Here is a 24,010-nt window from a genome sequence, read left to right on the forward strand (position 1 = left end):
CCCCATAGCCCAAAGAAAAAAGAAAAGAAAATTTATTTTAATGATTATATATATTTTATTTCTAGAGTTGTGTCACTCTTCCAAAAACTTAGACTCCCTCCCTTTTAATTAGCCTAACCCAACTAGCAACTACCCAATTTAAAAACTTAACAAAAATAAAATTTTAAAATAAAAAATAAAAAATCTCAATTAACCCAGTAATAGAGTATTAGTATTAGATGTTCTAAATGGTAAGTATTTAGTATTTAGAACACCAAATACCAAAAACACTACTGTACGAGACATTTCAAATGCTATATTAAAGTAGCAAAAGTAAGTTTTGGTTTGTGAAAATAATTTCTTTTTTTGCAACAATTTATGCTTTTAAGAAATGATATTATTTTGTATTTTTTTTGTAGGTAAATGATTGCATCTTAATGTGTTAAGAAACAATAATTTTGTATATTGATTTTAGTTGATGGTTTATTAGTAATATATGGATCCCTATTTGGATTTTTTTTTCTTATACTTCGGCTCTCCAAGCTTGAAATCCTAGGTTTGCCCCTGGGTGGTGTTGGTGTTGGTGTTGGTGATGGTGATAATAACAATTGATTGCAATGGTGGCAGTGACGATATCAACATGTGATATTATTAACAGTGTTTACAATCATCCAATGGTAAGAATGATAACAATAATACTAGTGATAGTGTGAAAAGTAACACAGTAATAACGACGACAATAATAATACTAATGATACCAGGAAAATTAATATAGTAACAAGAACGATGACAATAATAATGGTGATAGTGTGAAATTTAACATAAAATTGTATGAAATAAAAATGTCCAATATTGACATGAACCCATATAAAAAAAGATGACATAAATGTCATATGATATATAGGAACTTCGGATGCCTAAAAAAATGGCTCTATTGAGAACATCCTGTCTTCCATGCTCACCTCTCTTGGACTCTACCAAAAAGCCTTGTATGGAACATTTATTCATTAAAAAAATCCAAATAATATTAAATTAAACAAATCAAAATAATAATAGTAAATTAATAACAAGAAGTCATTTCTGTGATGTTTCTTTTCCATTATTTTAAGTGAGCTAATTTGTCTGGTTTCGTATTAATAATATGGGACTTATATTCATAAAGAAGACATCGCATGATAATTCCTCTCATTGACACCTCATATTTCATTTTACTATACATATCTTGTAGAGACTGCATAGAGTCCAACTTTCCCTTTCACTTCTTCTTCTCCCCAAAAAGATAAACAAAAATCCCACCAAGCAAGCAAGCAATCCATATCGATGGAAGCAGCGGCTGATTTGAAGCTCACCCTGCTGCTTTTATTTGCTGCTATTTTATCTTTGGTTCTTGTACCTTCCGCTCAAGCCACCACCACAGATGTCAAATACTGCGGTCAGTTCCATATATATTTATTTTTTCTTTCACTGTTATTGGGTACCATCTTATCAATCACTTGGGCTATTGAAATCTTTAATTCTTATATCTTAAAGGGTTTTCAGATCTTTGATTTTAAGTGGGTATTAAGCATAAGTTTGTAAATGATTAATTTTTCCCAGGAATTTTTTTTTTTGTTTCTTTTAAATTAATGGGATTTTGTGGAATTGTGCAGATAAGAAAGCTGATTACCCCGTGAAGGTCTCTGGTGTTGTGGTATCACCCAACCCAGTGGTGTCAGGCAAGCCAGCCACCTTTAACATCTCAGCCACAACTGGTAATTTCTTAATATTTTATTTTATTTTATTTATATGTTTTCTTTGTTTAGGAAAGTATTGATTTATGTGGCTTTGATATAAGTAAGCTTGGATCATATAACTTGTGTCATGTTTTGATTTTCCAAATACTATGAATTTGATCAAATCCAGGGAGTTCCTTTGTCCCTTTTTGTCTACTGCATGTGTATAAGTTAATTTATGTGCCATTGGACATATATTTTGCCATTTTTTTGTGAGGTGTGCTTACTACCCTTTATCTTTCATGCAGGTAAACCCATCTCCAGTGGGAAAGTTGTCATTGACGTTTCTTACTTTGGGGTGCACGTCCATACAGAAAATCATGATCTTTCTGAGGAGATAAGCTGTCCTATTGCAGCAGGAAAGTTTGTGCTCTCTCACAGCCAAACTTTACCTGGATTTACACCACCTGTAAGTCTCATTTTACTAGATTTAAACTCTTGCTCTACTTATCAACAAAAAAAGAAGAAGAAGAGAGATTTAAACTCTTGCTCTATGTATTGACTTTTAAGGTGAACCCTTCATATATTCTCACTGTGTGTATGCTGAACTATACATTAACTCGAACAAAGCTTTAATCAATTGCCAATTATTGTAGGAAAAATGATTTGCGTATGTAGATATACAATCTTGCCCCCTGTTGGCTTCACCCTCTACCCTTTCTTATGGGGTAGGAGATGCCATTTGAGCTACAGTTCATTGGTGACATAGTTAAAGAATTTACATCAACCTAGTTTGGATAAATTTTATTTCCTTATCCCTTATTCTGTGAAGTAGTTGTTATTTCTTCTTATGTCATGCATCAACAGATGACAGAATCCATGCCTTTTCTGCTGCCCTCATGCATCATGTTGCTGTCACTCTTACTTATTTCCATTTATTGAAACTGAATTATGCATCATTCAGAAAGAGTCAACTTCTTGCCTGTTTCAGATGATGGTGAACAGGCTTGTCTTTCTCTAACTTTGCAGATCTTTAATTTGTTAACTGTCATGGTCAAAGTTCCTTTGCAGATCTTTCTGTAACCAGATGGTGTTGGAGATGTACCTGCTATTTTATAGCTGTATTGATTAGTTTAAAGATTCTTGGGGCTACAATACCATTAGTGTTATAGTTATTTCCCTTTTCAGTATAAATCATCATACATTGTTGAGCTGTACTTACCCTGCATCTTTTCACCGCAAAAGACCTTTAAGTCTGTTGTGATTCAATCCGTCTGGACGTTAAGTTAATCTGCAACCAAAATTTCATCTGTAAAGATGAGACGCACATCCTTCACCTTGCCCATGCCTGGAATTTGAAATTTGTGTCTAAACATATGAATTCCCTTCTTTGTTTTTTGGTGTGAGCCTGAGATCAACCTCTCTTCCCCCCCCAAAAAAAATACCACTCTCTTCTTAAGGAAAAATTTTCAGTTTCTTGATTACGAGTATTTTACCTTCGTGTTTTGGTTGTCTTATCTTCAATTTTGACCTGTAGCTCAATTTCTCATTTTAAAAGGGGAATCTGGACCGTGCTTCTCAGTCCTCAACCTTTACCAATGCTTTGAAAGTTTTGTATCTTTTGTTATTTAAGTCTTGAGTTTTTCCTTGGACTTGGGGTTTCACTATGTAAACTTCCCTTTTTTTTTTTTTTTTTTTTTTTAAATTATAAAAATCTGTTCTAACACTGCACGGGATACAAAAATTTATGAGGCACTGTATCACAATAAGGATTACCTTTTTAAAATTCTGTTCTGAGGCTGATTGTAACACAAAAACTTCTGAGGCTCTGCATCACAACAAGGATTGACTAAGAATGATATATGAAGGGACTTGTAATCATTACCAGTTACCAACAATGTAGTTCTATCCTCCTGCAATTATCGTGTAGAAATCACATTTTTCTCTTTTTCTTTCATGCTAGTTCACAGTCCATCACAAGCAAGTTGGTTCTTAAATCTAAGCAGGTCTATACCAAATTATCATGGATTGTTTATTATATGGTCATTTGCTTCAATTTAGCATATTTTGCATGGAGTTTATTGTGCCTAAAAATTGTGCAATCCCTTATTCTCTTTTGATAAGTTAAAAGTAATATTAAAAAATTTATTAAGAGCACCACCAAGTGCATAGGCTGTGTAAGGGGCACCAAAAATAAACAAAATTTACAACAATCAAGAAACTAAAGCTTATCAGAGAATGAATAACCATTTATAGTGGGCATTCAACAATAGGAGGAACATAAAAAGATCTTTTGGCTTGTTCAATTCCTTCAAACATTCAGGTATTTTGTTCTTTCCAAACAGTCCATATTATGCAGAGGGATCTCATTCCAAATAATACTGCTGTGGTGCCTAGAAAAGTGCTCCTTAACAGACCAACAAATCAACTACCCTGTTAGGCATAACCCACTGCACCCCAAATAAATATCACACTAGAGATAATTCTCTAGCAATTTCACAATATAGAAGTAAATGATCAACTTTTTCTCCATCCTTCTTGCTCATACAATACCATTCTACAACAATTATGTTTCTTCTTCATGAGTTATCTAACACAAGAATTTTCCCTAAAGCAGTTGTCCATGTAAAAGAAGCCACTTATCAGGGATTTTAACCTTCCAAATGCTTTTCCAAGGAAAAGAATGCACACCTCCAGCATTAGCACTTTATAGGGATTTTACCTCTAATAATCTGCTTTATGTTGCTACACAGCAGATATGGTATTCAGAAACCCTTCTAATCTTTGTTGGAAACTTGGAATAGTTGAAGTTGAAGAAATCTGTAAGAATATCCTTCTCCCAATCTTGAATAGCTCTAATAAAAGTGATATCCCAATGACAGTTGCCTGCATTCCAGCTCATGTAATCCACCACAGAAGCTTCCTTACTTTGAGTGAGTTTGTAAAATCTAGAAATGCATCCTTAAGAACCCCATCCCCACACCACCAGTCATGCCAAAAACGAACATTGATACCGCTACCAAACTCAAAATTGATGAATCTGAAAAAATATCTACAGCCCTTTCTAAAATGCTTCCAAAGACATACACCACAAGGACCCTGAACCACCCTCAAGGACCAGTCACCCCATTCATTACCATATCTTTGTCCACTACTTTCCTCCAAAGAGAATCTCTCTTTGTGGCCAAACATTAATGACAAATTCCTTTCCAATGTTTATTGAGTCTATATCTTCTTGTAAATAATTATTTATTTTTGCATTTTTTGTAATTCTTTTGGCTACGTTGTGCCCTTTTGCATGAAGTAGTATTTTTCAATAAAATTCTTGTTACTTGTCCAAAAATAAAATAGAAAATTTACTGATGTGTGCTTGTGGTGGGTTTAAGGTTAGGAGAATTTGTGGTTTTAGGGTTTAGAATTGTAGAAGAGAGAGTTGTAGGTGTATGCTTGTATTGGGATTTTAGCTTTGATACCAAATTGACGTAGGACAAATTGGAATTTGTCCTACATGTGCTTGTGGTGGGTTTGGCATTGGGACAATTTGTGGATATGGGGTTTAGAAGAAACCTTTATGGGGTTGTGTTAGGAATTAAAAGGTGGTTTGATGGATATGGTTTACTCTTCGTCGGTAAGGGGATTGGGTCTGGATCGGTTGTGTTGGAAGCCAGCAAGGAATAGAGGTTTTGAGGTTAGAGGATTCTATCTTTCCTTCTTCCCTCATAGCATCTTATCCTTCCCTTGGAAGTTGATTTGGAAATCGAAGGTTCCTCCAAGGGTAGCTTTCTTTTCGTGGTCTGCTTCTTTGGGTAAGATTTTAACAACAGACAATCTTCGTAAACGACGTGTGATTGTTCTTAATTGGTGCTATATGTGTAAGAATTGTGGTGAGTCGGTGGATCATCTGCTTCTTCATTGCCCCATTGCTTGTGAGCTGTGGTCGTTGGTGTTTTGCTTGTTTGGAATTCAGTGGGTTATGCCACAAAAGGTTATTGAGTTGTTTGAGTCGTGGCAAGGTAAGTTTGGAAGACATAGAAATATAGAGCTGTGGAGAATGGTGCCTCATTGCGTGTTATGGTGTGTTTGGCGCGAAAGGAATGCGAGATGCTTTGAGGGCTGTGAAAGCTCTATTCTAGAGATTAAGTCTTCTTTCTTACACACTCTCCTAGATTGGAGTGTGGTTCTTTGTCATTTTTCTTGTTCTTCCATTCCTGTTTTACTTGATCGTTGTAATCTTGGTTTTTGACTTATGCCCCCATAGTACATTCCCAATGTACTCGGGTTGGCTATTTCTTCATTTTTTAATAAAATTTTGTCGTTACTTATCAAAAAAAAAAATTAAAAGGTGGTTTGATGAATTATTTGATGCTTATTTGGTAAAAAAAAGTGCGTGGGGTTTTGGGGAGCTCACGGGTGTGGTTTGTGGAGAAGTATCCGCATGGGTTGGGAGGACTTCAGCAAAAATTGTCATTTTGTGGTTGGATTGGGGAACAGGGTGAGGTTTTGGCAGGATGGGTGGCATGGGGATCAACCTTTTCAACTGGCTTTTCCAAGGTTGTTTGGCATCGCCATTGTGAAGGAGGCTTCTGTTGAAGCTTCTTTGCAAAGGCAGGGGGCGGAGGATAGAAGAGTTTGGAATGTTCGGTTTAGTAGATTTTTTAATGATTGGGAGATGGATGAAGGGCTGCGGTTTCTTCGTATGTTGGGTGCTATAACCCCTCCTATGGATGTTGGAGATCGAATGAGATGGAAATTGAAGTCTAATGGAGCTTTTGACATCCGATCGTACTACAACAAATTGAGAAATTCTCCTTCTACTATCTTTCCTTGGAAAGCTATTTGGAGAGTAAAGGCCCCAAGGCGAGTTTCTTTTTTTGTTTGGTGTGTAGCTTGGAATAAGATTCTAACGGGAGACAATCTGAGATTGAGGAGATTGGATTTTGTGGATTGGTGCATTATGTGCCGTCATAGTGGAGAGACGGTAGATCACCTTCTCCTTCATTGTGAAATGGCCTACCGGTTATGGAGCTTTGTTTTCCTAACTTTTGGCTTGGCCTGGGTTATGCCTAGATCGATTCCTGAAATGCTCTTTGGTTGGTGGAATTGGTTGGGGAAGCATTCTTCTCAGATCTGGAATTTAGTCCCGCTTTGCATCCTTTGGTGTATTTGGAAGGAGCGTAACCGGAGGACTTTTGAGGATTTGGATAGCTCTAGGGAACAGTTGCTTGTTTTTTTTAGTGGGACTCTCTTTGATTGGTCGCGCGCGTGGGGACTCACGTCTAGTGACTCCCTTCCTTCTTTTCTTTGCTCCCTTTTCCTTTTCTAATTTTCTTGTTGTCTTTGTTTCTCTTTGTTTTCTTTTTCTTGTAGCTCCTCGGTTGCTCTGTGTTTTTTTCAGGCATAGAGTAACCCTTCGTATATATATCATTCTTACTTATCAAAAAAAAAAAGTGCGTGGGGTTTTAGGTTTTGATGGGTAAAAGAAATCTGAACAGTGCCTCAAGAAAGAAGATGAGAAAAAGAAGAGAAAGGGAGAAAAGAACAATAAGGTCAACATGCCTCATTACTTAAACATTCAATATTTTATAGATCAATTTCATCTATTCTTTGAGTACATTGAGCACAAATACATACAATGACTCTTTCTTGTTCTAGTGGCATTATGGCTCTTTGTTTGATTATTAAACTAAAAATTTAATAAAAGACTGACATGGACTAAAGAAAATACTAAAATATTTTTTTTTTAAATTTAAAAAATGATCAAAAAAAGAAAAAGAAAATACTAAATACTTATGATCTCCTAGTTTGACAGTGTTTGATGGTCCTGGTAAAATGATGGTAAATTATTAGTTTACCCTTGTTCATTTTCCTATCAGTTTTTCTCTCCATTTGGGCTGGATAAGGGAATGTGGGCCCAGAGAAAGAACATCACCATACTCCTCATTTTACATCCTCCCTAAAATCGCTCAAACCAAACAGATTAATGTATTGAAGTGTTTCACTTTCCTTTTCCTCTCACAGGATTATAGAAATAAAGACCTTCAATGGTATTTTTCACTTCATGTATTGCTTTTTCTTTCTTCTTTTATGGTGAATTCACATGTACATGAAAAATCAACAATCATGACCTGAACCAAATAAATTTTGTGGGGAGCAGCATTTTCCTAGGTCTATAACTCTTTCTAATCTAGATTTTTTAGTCTGTTGTATATGTCTGCACTCCACCTTCACTTATCTGACTATAGGTCTTTTGGGAAGTTCCATTAATCTTTTTTGCATAGTTTGTATCCTACATGAAAAATCAACAGTCTTATCATGAAGCAAATAAATTTTGTGGGGAGCAGCATTTTCCTAGGTCTATAACTCTTTCTTATCTAGTTTTTTATTCTGTTGTATATGTCTGTATTCCACTTTCACCTTCACTTATCTGACTATAGGTCTTTTGGGAAGTTCCATATCTTTTTTTCAAATAGTTTGTATCCTACTTTGAGCTTTGAATTTTATTATTTTATTAGCAATTGACTTTGAGCCAGGAGTAAAAACTTGCTAAATCAGCTTCAATTTTTAACACTGCTATTGCTACATAATGATTAGTGAGATTTTCACACTTTGAAATCCCCTCCTCCCCAGTGTGGTGTTGACTGTAGAGAGAGAACCCAAGGGAAAGGGGAAAAAAATATTGGTCATTTACATATTTCTATATGGATGTAATGATATAAGTATCCTCTTTCATGTGGATTCATATGCATGGCTAAGAGAAGGCAAACTTGCAAATCAGTAATTTCCATTCCTTCTTTCATTGTCAGTCCAATATAACAATTTAATCTATCATTTATTTTTATTTTTTTTACTCTAGTGTTTCGCATCAACCAGCTGATGGTTTTTGGTATTCACAGGGCTCTTACACTCTCAAGATGACACTGGAGGATGGTAACAATCAACTGTTGACCTGCATTAGCTTCAAATTCAGTATCAGCTTTGGATCTTCTGTGTCTGATAGTTGAATACCTTGTTCATGTTTGCGGTGTTGCATCGTGGTGTTGATTAGAAAATGACTTGTGGCCATGAAGCTACAAGATATCCAAAACTTTGAACATGTATGGAAAAACCACCTATTTGTTGGTTTTACCAGTTTCAGCACATAACCGTAAATAAAAGTGGTGTTTGTCCAAGGTTGAGTTTGTGAGTATTGTATGTGCTATTCTCAGACTAAAGAAAGACATTTGAGAACCAAAAATGTAATTACTTTGTGTGAGGTGTGGATATGTTAATGTTGTCTGTGTTAGCTTAACCATGCTTTCCATCATTTTCACCTTATGCAGATCATAGTACATCCTCCTCAGAAGCTTGACTTTTTAATAATTTGATAATGGAACTGAATATTGAAGATGGTGGTGAGCCTGGCCTCTCCTTTTGTACCTCCTAACTACATCTGAACTAGTGCATGTATGAACCTAGATCATCTTGATGCCTCTGGCTTTAACCTGTATAAGATTGCAGGGAAAATAACCAAATTCCACTGGCAAGTATCAATTTTGTTATCTAGGAAAGTTGAAACTGTACTCAGCTTAATCAAATCCTTCCCGCATTTGGTCTAGAAAACCAAGGTGTCAAAATCAGATATTCTAGCAATCGGTATGGGGACTCTTGCATTGTAAGATTAGTACCATCAATTTTCATCCAGATTACAATTGAATCTGAGTTGAAGTTTTTGAAAAAATCAATCCTGAGATGGATGGAATTTCATGATGTTGTGGCTCATGATTATTAGATGTTAGGAAATGAACACCGCGTGCCAACTCTCCATAATATTTGTGCCCTTTTCGAAGTAACAACTGAAATTTGAGATAAACGAGAAGAAAGGAATCGGAATTGGCATAAATGAAGACAATCCGAGGAAAAATGCTTTGAGATGTAAAGGTGAAATGATATTGCCTCCTTCCCTGGACAATTTAACAAATTGAAAGAATTTCGTTTGCAAAAGATTAATTCCAAGCAGTCATTTGAATTTTTTTACAGGAATTTAGAGAGACATTATATCTAAATAATGCATAATCGGAATAAGAATTTTGGTGATCACTTTTCACTATTTCCAAAATTCTGTCTATTGTTTAGTTCAAATTGAATTTCTCAAAATTACAAATTAAAGACAAAAGTATCTAAAGATTTCCCCTTTGGTGGTTACACCTTGAGATGAGGGAAAAAAATGATTGTTCAAGACCCAATTTGTCTTATAATCAATAACCTCACTTTTTGACTCTCGATCCTTTGCCCTAGGATGCTTGTATATTGGAGTAAGGAACCTCTTATAAACGTCCTAGGCATACCTCTAAAATGCAACTTATGCAAAAATTTCATTTGACTGAAAGTCCAAATACACAACATATCACTTTCATTTTTAATAATTACCAAATTGATCATCCGTACAGACCTAAAATTATCAAACTTCATTCGTACAAAAGCCTAAGTTAAACATGTTACTGTGTCCCATTTCCTTGCTCTCAACTGCATCATAATTCCAACATACTGCTTAAGCCTGCGTTGCTATGCTCTAAATTGACCCCCAGTCAAGACTCGGCATTCATTTCAGCTCAGGTACATTGCAGGACAGCAGCCTGCGCTCAATTACGATTTAGCTCAGGTAATTCACATTCTCGCACAATGCAATTTCAAATTTATGCTCCAATAATGCTCACAAATGGAATAGTACTTATCTTTCATTTAACATGATCATGTTTATCAGTCAATAAGCTGAGATAAAAACTAGTACTGATCTGAGTACCAAATGTCAGAGTTAGGTGCCATGAATTGAAAAAAATAAGTATTAGAAGAGACCTAATGCAATTGATGGCAATGACGCTATGGATACTGGATACATCCACAGCATATCAACACCACCTAATTGCCGTATGAGATCCTAATTTTAATTGCAATACAACATACCATTATCAGTAAAATAACCTAAATGAAACAACAAAAATAGGAAGAGAATCTATAATTTGAGAATTTAAGCCTACAATCAGACTTTTCAACAGTTAACTTGAGACGCCTTGGGCTCATGGGATGTCTCCTCGCAACTCACCGGATGGTTTTTTATGGGATTTGACCCCTCTACGCTCTCCTGAATGCTACTGTTGTTAGCTTTGGTTTCTGCCACACCGACCAGATTCTCAGCAAGAGAGTCCTCTTTTCCTTCTTTGTCCATCTCACACTCCTTTTCAACCTTCCCATCTGCTGCAGAAACTTGTGAGGGTGGTGCTTCAGGCTCTGATGGCAGCTTATTAGCCTCCTCTTTATTTTCCTCAGTTGCTGGTGCCAGCTGCGAGTCAAACTTGATCTCTTCTTCCTTTGCATCAGAAGTTGTCTTCTTTTCAGCTTCCTGATTTTCCAATTTAGCAGAAGCTTCAGGCTTTGACAGTTTTTTCTCAGCTTCCTCCGATCCTGGAGTTGGCAGTGAGTTATTCACAACCTCTTCTTCCTTCGCATCAGAAGTCTTATCAGCAGCTGTCTTGTTCTCTACTTTATCAATATCCATTTCATCAACTTTTTCCTCAGTTTTAGGTTCAGTGTCCTTTTCCCTCACATCCTCTTTACCTTTCAGCTCCACTTCCTCATTTGCTTCCCCAGCTGCAGCATCTAATTTCTCTTCAGTAGGCTCACCTTCTTCATCATTATCATCCTTCTCTTTTGCTCCCTTCTTAGCGCTCCTTTTCTTAGGAGGTTCAGCTTCTGGCGATTCTGTTGCTTTTGATTTCTGACTTATTCTCGAAGAACGCCTTGGAGTTCCACCTGTCGGCACAGAACTCACAGGTTTTTACTATGTCTAAGGCTTTTGTTCAACACAACACACATCATGCAAGCAAGTATGCCACACACACACACACACACACACAACAAACAGGAACCTGTGCTCCAGTCAAACTCAGAACTAGAAGGGCCTCCAGGGTGAGATTTGAGATACTGGTCTAATTGTCTTTTGCTCTTTATCTCTTCACCTGTAGGTGAAACAAAAACTACCTCATTCCTCCTTGGTGTCCCACTTTTCTTTGGATTAAACTGTAAGCACAGGAAAAGATTCTTAGAACCAAAAGAGTACCAAAATAATAAAGCATACCAAACAATCCAACATTGACATACAAAACTATAAAGTTGTATCAAAGAAACCATAAATTAAGCAATGTCAGTCATCAACTCCTAAAGCAAGTAGGGCCAACTACACCATATCAGCAACACACTGTCATAAGAGTGTTTTTCAACAAAAAAATTGGGCATCAAATGAAAAGAGAAACTTAAAAAAGCCCATTCTGTGTTATTAGTAAAGCCTAAATGCCCTGCAATCTTTCTAAAGCGCTAACAAGCAAGAAAACGGATGCACTAATGCTTTTTTTCTTCAAAATTTCAAGGAAGCTTTGAAAATCAATATAAATGGGAGGGAAGATAAATAAAACAACTCTCTTGATGACAAGTTATAGGATCATTGCCATGAATGACTACAAAACAAATCATTTCTAGCCTGCCAGAAATAACCAGAAGAGACAACAAAATTGTAATATCCAGCCAAAGCCTTAAGGGATGCAATTGCTTTCCTTCCAAGCTGACCTCAACCTCAACACTCGCAATAGATTGTTATCACCAAACTTTGAATGAAATTTACCTTAAGGTGGCATTGAGGAGTGGATAAATAAATACACTATAGATAGTTGCAATAACCCCACAACAAGAGCCAATGGCCTTTGGGACAAGTGGCCATCCACCCCTCTAAGTCTTCACCTAGCCTAAAAACATAACTCCCAAAAAAAAAAAAACCAATTATACGAAATGCAAAATGGCAAATAATAATAAAAAGAACAATTTCTTATTTTGCTAAATTTGCACACCAAGCATCTTCCTACATTTATATGTCCAGATCATACGATGATCTACACTAAATCAACATATAGTAAGCAAAAAAAGACTGATAAACAAGATAGTCCATGTTACCCTTAGCCGCTGATCGAAAAGAATAATTCTAATCATGGAAATATATAGCAGAGCTTGAGAAACTAGCATGAGTCAATCTCTGCACATGATCCTACTGATCCAATTTGTTAGTTTTCATCCAAATACCTCCAATGTGAGATCATCTATTTAGAGTTTCCCTATCTTTGGTTGTGCAAATGTAGAAAGAGGAAAGGAAGAGCAGAAGTAATTATACACAAAACTAAAACATGCACTCATATTCTTTATTCCTCTCAAACCTACCCAACGAAATGCTATCGATAATTCTGATTTATTTGACCACTGCCCTAAAAATACAACTTCCACTATAAGTCTATAATGAAAACGCAATATGCATGATGTTTCATAACTCAAACCTCTACCTAGAACTAAAGTAACGATCACAAAATACCACTACATTGGAAAGAGGCTCACTAAAACCATGTTGAACTCAAAGAATCTCCCATGGAGTCAACAATAATGATTCTTGCAGAGTCAGAGAAATTCACATCAATAAATTGAACTATCCAGAGGGAATCTCAATTTTCACAAAACAAGGAGGATAAGCTATGGAAGCATGGACACTGACACAACACGGGGCATGGCAACCCAGCATTTCTTAAAAAATTAGGACACGATATGGCAGGAATACGACAATTAATTAATTGATATTTATTTTATATATATTTTTGGCCAAAATTTATGTCTATGTTAGGCTTTAAAATTAGGTAATAGCCATCGAAATATTTGAAAACACATAAAATTAAATTAAAAGCAGTAATAGACAGCAAAGAAATTCAATGATTCCCATAAAATGATGTTTAAAGTACAAATTAAGATTTAAAATAAATAACAATCAAAATTATTCAATTTACTAATAAGGGACAATTTTTCAGTAGTCATTTTACCTACATATCATTCAATTACGGATTTATATAAAAAAAATTACAAGTGAATGATAAGCATAATAACTTTATATGTATATTTTATATCAATTAATAAGAAAAATAAACAAACAAATGACTCAGTCCCTGCCACTACATTGTTTCTTCTTCTAAAATAAAAACAAAAGGAGTCTCAATAATTCTGCTTCCAGAATAAAACAAAAAGAAACAGAGTTTGCTTCTAGAATTTTATAAAAAAAATTAATTAAAAAAAAGAAAGAAAGAAAGAAAGAAACAGTGTTTGAGAGAAGGCCGAAGGGTACAGGAGAGAGGGAGAGAGAGAATCATATTGTAACCGATGGGTCACCTTGCCATCGCGCTAATCGCCAAAGAGGCGCGATGGCATTACTGATAGGTAGTCGTCAACCCAATCGCTGATCTAAGGCTGGCAAACCGCAAGGCATGTGATGTGAAGGGAGAGAGAGAGAGAGAGAGAGAACAAGGCGATCGTGAAGATCTGTGAGAAAAGAAGAGATCTCATGTTGTTTAACCTTCAAGGGATGGTGGGGATCTTGCAAATCTGTGTTATATTCTTTTCTTTTTTGGCCCGGTCATGTCTCTCCCATGTATTGACCATGTCCCAATATATATCTATATATCTATATATATATATATATATATATATATATTGCCAGACACTTAACAGACACATGCAGCAGTGTCAGTGGTGTGTACATGTCTGACACGGGCACGCAGCCCATTTTGCTGAGCCCGTGCTTCCTAGGATGCAGCAACCTATTTCATTTTTCAACAATTAATTGACATAACCCATTATATGAAACTCTCAACATACATGAGGCATGTTAGTTGCCATAAGATGAGGGAAAATCCCCAGCAAAGTCAAATCATCCCATCATTCTATTTATGCAAAGAACCCTCTAGTAGTACTCTATCATAATTTGTCATGAAAGTCCTTGAAAGCACCTATTTTTTTGACAGGTAATCCACAAAGCACGTTCTTTATCAACAAACTCCCAAAAGAAAATTACTTATATATAAGACATGAAAAACATGTTCTCAAGATCTAACTCGCTTTATTATGTAAACCAAAGGAGATCCAAAGGTTAAAGGTAGTGACCATATTTTTTCAATGACTACATTAATTCATGATATAATATCCCTACAACAGAAAAAATTACTTATACAATTACAAAACACAAACCTTTGAAACATAAACACTTTTCCCGGCATAGAAGAGGGGGGGTTGAGGGGAACAGTTGACAACAAACAATAGCATCTGCAAGTTCTAGAGGAGTAAAAGTGTATGGAACAAAAACTGAAAAAGCAACCTCACATTTGGAAAAGAGTGAAGGCTAAACTACCCTTTCCAACTGTAATGCATTTTCTTGAACCTTTCTCCCTCCTATTGTCTTTTGAACTACTGTTCTTCAAAAATCTTGTCCAAAAGTCCTGTGAGGCTCTTATTCGCGATTTGAAGGAACCAAACATGAGCCATTGTGTCAAAGCATAAGACCATATGACCTATACTTGCTTTCATTCGGTCATAGATTATGAAGTAAGGACAAAGGTAGCAAGCCAGCCGCTGAAAATGGACCCAATCACGAACTTACCATGATCATATATGATTAGCACTCAACAAGAAAACCATAAATCAAGCTTTATACATGCAAGAAATGATGGTCCGGATAACAATAGTCTATGATGATACCAATTTAAAGTTGGCACCGGGGGGTTGCTAGGAGTTGACAGGTTAGTTGGAATAGACAACAAACTGAGAGAAATAGTATTCATCATAAATTTGTTTACATAGGAGTACAATAGTACACATATATAGACTATTAGGACCAAACACTAATTCTAATTGACTTAGAAACAAAAATTATTAAATTACAAAAATAACCTTGGCTTTCGTAAATCAAATAGAATACTAATATCATAATTAACTACTAATACCTAAAATAAATTCTAATTGGCCAATAAAAATACAATTGACTCCTAAAATAATATTTTATTTGCCCATTCTGCATCATTATCCCCTAGCTAGAAGAAACTCATATTCGATTTTTGAAGTGTTGAAGAATAAGAATTATGGCATGTGACACTAACACTAACTCTTGAATAACCTTTGACAACATTACAAAGGGATAAGCCTTGCATTCCATCACGTCATTAACTTCGTATAATGTGGAATCGGCATTGCAAAAGTTACAACCTTATCTTGAGCCATAGAAAGCACGATTGCATCAAACTCCTCCATTCATTCTTTTTATCTTCATGCACAATAGAAGGTGGATCAAAATCACTTTCATTACATGAGTACCCCCTAGCTTGTAGTTGCTCTCTAGTTGAACTTTCTCCTCATCATGCAACAAGAAATCCATGTTCTCTTTTTGTTTAGCCTCTAAAAGAAGTTTTTCTTATTGCAAAAACATTGAAACATCTGTTGGCGCTTCTACTTATCTTTCAACACAAGATTTTGGTAGTTCAACATTATCGTCTCTCATATGCAAAGCTTTACCTTCAAGAGTATTTGGCAGCCTTTGAATGGAAGACTCCGTGCATCCTAGTCAAACCATCTAGTATAACAATACTTCTCAACCAATGATGACAAACCTTGAACGACTTTCAATAGATTTTCTAGAGTTTGTGTCAAGGTAAACCAAGTTGGAGTGGTTTAGGACTAGAAATTATGTGAACACTCATCTTATCTTCTTCAAATCGTGCTATTGACTATATGTTTTGTGCCTATATTGCTTCTTCGATCTATAAAAATTATCTTGATGAGATTGGGGTAAATATTTCTTTCAATAGGATTGGAGTTATATCCTATAAGTTTTTCTTTCATTCTTCCCCATCAGTAATGGCAAGCTTGTACAATCTAAAGCAAAAGTTCTCAATATCATTCCAATAAACCACAGCTCCACCAATGAGTGTCTTCTTTGCAGACCTTACTCCCTTGTTATCTGGTAAACCTACTTGTTCAAAAAAATTGGTCCATCTCATGAAACCAAATTTTCAAAATCTATGGGTCTTGATAATAATCAGCTTGCCTCTAATATTAACATGGCTCACAAGAATAAACTCTCAACAAATAATTGTAACAGGAACCTAACTTAGGCTGCTGACTGAGCTGTCACTGGCCATGGACTTGCTTTGTTCTGTGCCCAACATCTATGGGCTTCAAATAGGTGTGGACTTACAGTTGTTTTGGACCTTGCAAAAGTATGGAACTAATGAAATTAACTATTCTTGCACATGTGGGTTAATGGAATTTACACATTGACCCCATAAAATAAGTGTTCAGTGGATGAATCAGCAACTACATCTACACTACATGAGCAATGCCAGCATGCTCACCATTTCCAAAGTTGTCATCAAACACTTCCTCCACAGGTACTAAAAATATTTGGAACTAAAGGCCTGCTAATTATTTCCTACTGTAAGATGAACTTTTAGTGAGGCAAACCGTTACTTACATTGATTTTCTAACTCGAAGCTTGCTAATTATTTTCTACAGTAAGATAGACTATTAGGGGAACAAACCTGTTTTGCAAATATACTCATTGATTTTTAAAATTAGCAAAAGATAATCTACATGCTATTCCATTTCATGTCCTGGCATTGTCAACATTTTCTATTAGCAATTTCAAACACTCTAATCCTGCTAGCATAAAATTTCATTTCCTCATATCAAAGATAATCTGCATTCTACTCCATATATGCTTGATTTTTTCTTCCAAGTCCAACCCACATTAAATCTCTTCTATTCATGAAATGCACCATATTGGCTTCCACCATGCAGCTAACAAAAACATTCCAGTTCGCAATCCCAATTTGCCAAGATTTTTTCATAAAGAACACTTTATGAACTTTGTTCTTTACATTCATAATTATAATGGGCTTAAAAAATAGAAAATTTACAGAGAACAACTGAACAAGTTGAGCAACAAAGAACAGAATCTACCCCCCCCCCCCCTAAAAAAAAACTTCTGAAATCAAAATTGATACTTATAAAAAAAACAAAAACAATACCTCTGAAATCAAGATTGTTGCTATAATGTTGGCATCAAAATTTGTTGCTATAATGTGATATATATCACATTTTGTCCAGCTAATTCCATAACAAAAACATGTCATTAGATCAAATACACAACTACTCAAAATTGACCCCAAAAAATGGCAGAGCTACATTAATTCATAGGGAGGCCATGCCACCCATCTTATCTTATTCCCATCCAAATTATGAACCCAACAGAGGGAAAGAAAAAAAAAAAAAAATCCTGAGTCTACCACTAACAACAGCCATGTGTCTAACCATAGTACTTCAGCAAGAACTTCCTGATGGCAGCTCAAACTGCAAGCACTCGCAAAATTCTTGTAACGCCTTCTATTATCAAGTTCTCAATTGCTTAAAACAATTTACAGTTTTTTTTAGTGATCTTAAAAGATGATGAGAGAGAGAGAGAGAGCACCAGGAGATACTCTTTTTAACACCCAAAAAAAAAAAAAAAAACTAGTAACAATAATATGTTGTATTGTCAAATCTTGACATAAACATCTTAAAAGATACACTGAATAGAAACTGGAAGCATGGACTAATCTAGACAGAGGAAAAAAAAATTGAACACACACCATATACTGATCAAACAATTAATTCTATGATATAACAGAAACAAATGAACATCCGCATGGTAGCAAAGATAGAGTCCAGAATTGCTCTTTTATAACACATAAAAGTTCATGTCTGAGGCAAGTTGTATTCAGTATCAGACAAAACCTTGACTGTTAGCTATATGCATCAGCTGAAATAGCAATAAACTACTATAAAACCCAACAGTAATGAGCTATTCTACTATATTAATACCGTGACCAATACTAAAACTCAAAACTATGATCGCTGAAGTTGAAGTGAATTCTTTGTGGGCCCAATTCCATTAATAGAATTCTTTAGTTTAAGACCATAACAGTGAATTGTCGGGCATTACAGCTAGACCCGCTTGTATGTTTCATTTTTCACCCTAATTTAAATCCCATCAAATGAAATTAATTCAATGTCCAGCCAAGCACGAAGTTACTAAAGATGGACTTGCCGGTCTGGATTTGAGACTACTAATAGAAAATCAAGAGTCTTTCTTTTTAAGGAAACTTTCCATTTTAGTGAAAATTTAATCAATGGGAAAAGTTAACTACTGCCCCAAGGCATTGGTTTAGAAACTTTTATGGGAAAAGAAAGAAGTAAATGATTGTTTTTTTTTTTTACAACTTTTTATATTTCCATAAAAGTTGTATAAAAACTTTCCTTAAATAGTCTATTAATAAGTGCCCTAAGGGCACCTAATAACTAGACCCTGAATACGAGCTGACACTTCAGAAGTCAAAATTTCTACAACTTCAATAAATTAAAGCACCATGAAAGTATAATTAAGGAAATTTAATGAAGACACTCAGACCTAATAACCCAAAATATAAAGTAACAGAGAGAAAATTAATTGCGTAATTAATTAAAATTTTAAAATAGGAAGAAAAAAAATCAACTCCAACGTTAACAAAAAAAAAAGGTTTAATTATTCAGTTATTTCTAGCCCTAAATCACAGAGTAGAGAAAAGAATCACCGCCAACGTTCAAAGAAGCCACGAGAATTCAAAGAATTAACGTGAAAAACCACAATTACCGAACGCAGAGCTAGAGCTTCACACAAAAAAATTGGCAGAAAATTCAGAAAACTCAACCGAATTATGCAAGCTAGCAAGTTCGTAAGAGCGAGAGAGAGAGAGAGAGAGAGAGAGAGAGCAAATTAGGGCACAAAGGAATAACAAAAAAAATCAAAAGAGAAAGAGTGAGAGATAGAGAGAGAAGCAGAGTGACCGAACCAGCTTCTTCCAGCCTTGTGGAGCAGGGAGCTCGACCGGAACGGCGTCGTTGTGGTTCTCCACCGCGTTCGCTTCGACACTCGCCATTGTCTCTCTCTCTCTCTCTCCGAGCACTCTTTCGCTTTCCCGCTCACCAAATTTATCTCTCTCTCACTCTGACTGAATTCGAAAAAACAAAAAGAAAAGCAAACGCGAAAATGAAAATTCGTGACGAGATATGTGTATTTATAGGTGAGGCGTGTTTATCTCTCGCTTTCTCCGTTTCTTTCTCTTATTATCTCTCTCTCTCTATTTTTTTCAGATATGGAGTGCGACGAAATGGCGGTATCTGGACGTGACGAAATGTATGAAGTGGATTTGATTAGTTGGGGGTTGCGTCCGTTATTAACTGTTTTGGATATAGTGTTCGAGTCCGCCACGTATCTTGGATCTTGCCTTGCCTTTTCCTTTTTTTTTTTTATTATTATTTTTTTTTTCTACTTGTGCAGTTAGAGATTTGGGGGGTGCTAGCCACGTGTTTGTTGAATATTGAGTAATTCTAACCAGCTTCATTCTTTAAAAACAAAGATTTATAAACTCTTTTATATGGATTTGTAACTAATTTTTGAATATAACAATCTAAGATTACAATTTTGATCTATGCTTTTTTTTTTTTTAATTTAATATATTTGTTTATATATAGTTTTTTTTTTTTAAATCTTAACAAATAAGATAAAGAGATTTGATTTTTTTGGAGAATCTAATAAAAATATTTGAATATTTGATCACAATTAAGACATAGTACCGACCAACGCTAATAAAAATATGAAAAATACTAGATGAGCCAGCAAGGGTTGTTAGTGAAGAATTCTCGGATACCTAAATCAGTAAGGGCTTCTTAACGTAATAATACGGAAAACGTGCATATTTTGAGGTTAAGTATTTGCTTATACATTTTCCTCTATTGATTCCCTTTCACTTATTTCCCTTATGATAGATATTTCCTTCGGAGTCCTAGTTCGAGATTTGAAATTTGAATACTATAGTGATGCCTAACCTTTTGTATAGTATCCTGCAATTGTAGTAATTTCATTTCAATAATTTTGATAAAACTAAATCAGCGGTTGGATAGCGGCTTCATTTTGGCGTCTGCGTTTTCGGTTTTTTTTTTTTTTTTTTTTACCAAGAGGCCCTCCATCACGTCTGTCAGTGTTTTTTACTGTTCACATCTGTTCATGCACTATTCACGCAATGTTTACAGGACCAACTACCATTTTATTCAGAAAAAAATTATTAAAAATAGATTTCACGGCACTATTCACACATTTAAAATTTATTTTGCTACAGTATTTTCAGTTTTCAATTTTCTGCAAAGTAAGTTGTATTCAAACGGACCTTAAGGCTTAAATGATATCCCTTGTTTTAAATTAGAGAAATCGAGTTGCTTTCCTGACGATACATTCTAGGATTGGCCAGCATGAATATTGTTATGGATAGGTAAAGGCATGTTTGGTTGGAGATTTCTAGTATCGTTGTTTAAAATGATGTCAAAACTGTGGTTTAAAAAATGTTTTGAAAACACGTGTTTACAGTATTCATAATGCAAAAAATGTGTTTGATACCACGTTTCAAATAACATGTTTTAAAATGTGAAAAAACATAATTGTGTGTTTAGGGGGTGTGTTTGTATTTTTTTTAAGCTGATAAGCATGGTATAATTTACTCTTTTTTATTTGAAGAGAGAGAATCTGTCTCATTTTACCATTGCGTAGCAGACTGCGCCTTCTCTCTTTGTGTAAAACAAAACCCACTACTAGGACTTCTCACTCGGTGGTTGCATCTAAGCCTAACCAATCCTTATTTCTATTAACCACAAACTCCCAGGATCGGTTTTGTTTCTTCGTCTTGCTCATGATTAGAAGATTGGACCAGCAGTAAGGATCTCCTTGATCAGCTTGCCATCCTAGCCAATCTTGTAGTTAGTGAAGGTCTCAAAGTACTTCTTGAATAGGCCAGCGAGCAGTGGTAGAGGCAAGAATTTATCTTTGGGGGGTCATCTATAAAAATTTGTGTGTATGAAATCTAAAACAATAATGTACAATACTTCATAACTTAATATGTGTTATAAATACAAGTTCATTTTTTTTAAGTGCTAAATACATGTGAATATAGTTGTATATATGGTATATTTTAATCAAACTAATCGAGTACATTTATAAATTATAATGCCATATGGTATATAATATATTGATTATTATAATAACAAATAATATATTTAAGGAAAATAAAAGAGAAAGCAAATGAAAAGTAAAGTAATACAGGAATATTGTACATGGGTGAGGGGCTTACAGAAGCTTCAAGCTTGTCTTTCACTCTTTCTTATCTAGTTTAGTCACACAAAACTTTTACTTTTATATTGTAAACACAAAACTTCAATAGCAATGGGAAAATGAAAAAACCGAAAAAGAAAAAAAAAAGATTTTGGATTGTATTCTATTTTACAATATTTTTACAAAATATTGATGTGATCAACCTCTTATTGGTTTTCATCTAGACTCACTATAAATATCACTTTTTCATTTATTAATAACCACTCTCCACATCAGCAGTTTGTAATATTTTTTGTAAAATAGTTGGCAAAACTACAATATTGGTCCCTCAAGTTTATCATGTGTGTGCAATTGGTCCCTCAAGTTTCAACTGAGCACAATTGGTCCCTCAAGTTTATAAAATGAGTTGTATTAGTCATTTTACTAACTGTTGTTAGTGATGTTACTTACATGGCTAACGGAGCAATAACTTGGCATTTTTTTAAATGATATGACATTTTTTAAATTAAAAAATTGCAATAACTAATTTCCACATCAAATTTTAGTGACCCAGTTGAAATCAAATTTTAAATTCTAACCCGGTTACAAATTAAACTAAACCCATTTTATCATCTAATGCACGACAGTCCATTCATCAGATGGTTCCACAGCATTAACCCTTCCTCCACCATGATCAAAATACTTTGCCCATGATGACTCCTTCCGGTTCTTCAATTTATCATTGCCTTTCAAGGAAGCCAAGTGCCTAAGTGGGCTTGTATCTGCCGTAGACTTCGAATTGGAGGCCTTAACTTCTTGAAAATCCCTATTCACAAACTTTCCCATGACCCCTTTTGCCTGTTCCCTTCTCCGAGTTAATGGAGCCATGAATCTCTTCCTCTCAGACCTCGCTTCCTTAAACACATCATTGAGCCTAGTTTCAGGTAGAGGGGACAAAGATCTATGCTTGTTATAAATAGTAGTTGATTTCTCACTAGAAGAAGTTGCTCTAGGCCTTCATTTCAAACCTGAAATTCGCTCAGGCTGAATTGAAAATGGAACAGAGGCCAATCTTGAAGAGTCCAACCTATGACACAGAGTATGAGAAAACTTTGCTCTCCTAATCCAGGAATTAGCGTCTTCCCCCATTTTTTTTCTTTGTCAAACAAACACCTTCAAATCCAAAAAGACCTTATACACACAAAACCACCTACTTTCTCCTCCTCCTCTAAGCTGAGAAGAAGGGTCAAAAGCAATTGGGTGTGTACCCAGAAACAATTCTATATGGATTTCAAAGCTCAAGAAACCAAACTTCCTAAAACCCATCAACTACCATTGACATAATGACCACCAAAAATCAAATCTTTTCCTCCATGAGAATCAAAGCAACATTGAAATTCTAGAAGATTCGTCATAAATGAAACTTTCCCAGAACACGCTCTCATCTCCATAAGAACCAAGATACCTTGATTCCCCATGTTGTATGGGCTGTCGCCGGCAGTGGCTAGGGCTTGGATCTCCACCGGCAGCGGGTCAAAGGGAGGCGGCGTCACGGCAGGCTAGCGTCAATCTCTCCTTCCCCTTTCTCTCCCTGGCGCCGTTGTGCATTAGATGATAAAATGAGTTTAGCTTAATTTGTAACCGGGTTATAATTTAAAATTTGATTTGAACCGGGTCACTAAAATCTGATATGGAAATTAGTTATTGCAATTTTTTAATTTAAAAAATGCTATGTCATTTAAAAAAAATGTCAAGTCATTGCTCCGTTAGCCACGTAAGTAACATCACTAACGGCAGTTAGTAAAAGGACTAATACAACTTATTTTATAAATTTAAGGGACCAATTGTGCTCGGTTGAAACTTGAGAGACCAATTGCGCACACAAGGTAAACTTAAGGGACTAATATTGTAGTTTCGCCAAAATAGTTTATATCTCTAACATTATTCTTCTATTTAAATGAAAGTTATGTTTATTTTTAAACTTTCTTAATTATATATGTATATTATCGGGTATGGAGGCCAAAATAATAAGGTTCTTATAAAAATTGTTAAATTATTTAGGAAAATTCTAAAAAAATTATCATTAATTTTTTTCAATAATTTGGGGGGGGCCAAGGCCCCCCTTGGTCCTTGTGATGGTCCACCACTGCCAGTCAACTTCAGCAGTATAGCATTATAAGTATTTTTATCTGCCCAGGTGTTCATTAGTTCCTAACCTTAAAATCAAAACAACAAAATTCCACATCCCCACAAACCCATGTGAAATCAATCCATTTAAAAT

The 24,010-nt window shown here is 35.3% G+C and overlaps 2 protein-coding genes across 3 annotated transcripts; one reads left to right on the plus strand and one right to left on the minus strand.

The window, feature by feature from the left end:
• Positions 1-1,122: 1,122 nt before the first annotated feature.
• Positions 1,123-8,979, plus strand: LOC142607340 (uncharacterized). Its single transcript, XM_075778789.1, has 4 exons — positions 1,123-1,411; positions 1,629-1,730; positions 2,000-2,160; positions 8,585-8,979. The coding sequence occupies exons 1-4, from the start codon at positions 1,300-1,302 to the stop codon at positions 8,690-8,692; spliced, it is 483 nt and encodes a 160-aa protein (XP_075634904.1). The 5' UTR covers positions 1,123-1,299; the 3' UTR covers positions 8,693-8,979.
• A 1,398-nt stretch (positions 8,980-10,377) lies between these two features.
• LOC142606748 (uncharacterized) lies at positions 10,378-19,789 on the minus strand. 2 transcript variants are annotated; one of them, XM_075778082.1, is made up of 3 exons: positions 19,442-19,789; positions 11,594-11,744; positions 10,378-11,477 (listed from the first exon to the last, which is right to left on the minus strand). In XM_075778082.1, exons 1-3 carry the CDS (start codon positions 19,526-19,528, stop codon positions 10,717-10,719), a joined length of 999 nt encoding a protein of 332 aa, XP_075634197.1. In that variant the 5' UTR covers positions 19,529-19,789; the 3' UTR covers positions 10,378-10,716. The 2 variants fall into 2 exon arrangements, with proteins under 2 accessions (XP_075634197.1, XP_075634198.1); XM_075778083.1 differs by lacking the exon at positions 19,442-19,789 and adding an exon at positions 14,772-15,419.
• Between the last annotated feature and the right edge of the window lie 4,221 nt (positions 19,790-24,010).

The sequence above is a fragment of the Castanea sativa genome, chromosome 8 (genome assembly GCF_040712315.1).
Source record: "Castanea sativa cultivar Marrone di Chiusa Pesio chromosome 8, ASM4071231v1".
NCBI classification, from domain to species: Eukaryota; Viridiplantae; Streptophyta; class Magnoliopsida; order Fagales; family Fagaceae; genus Castanea; species Castanea sativa.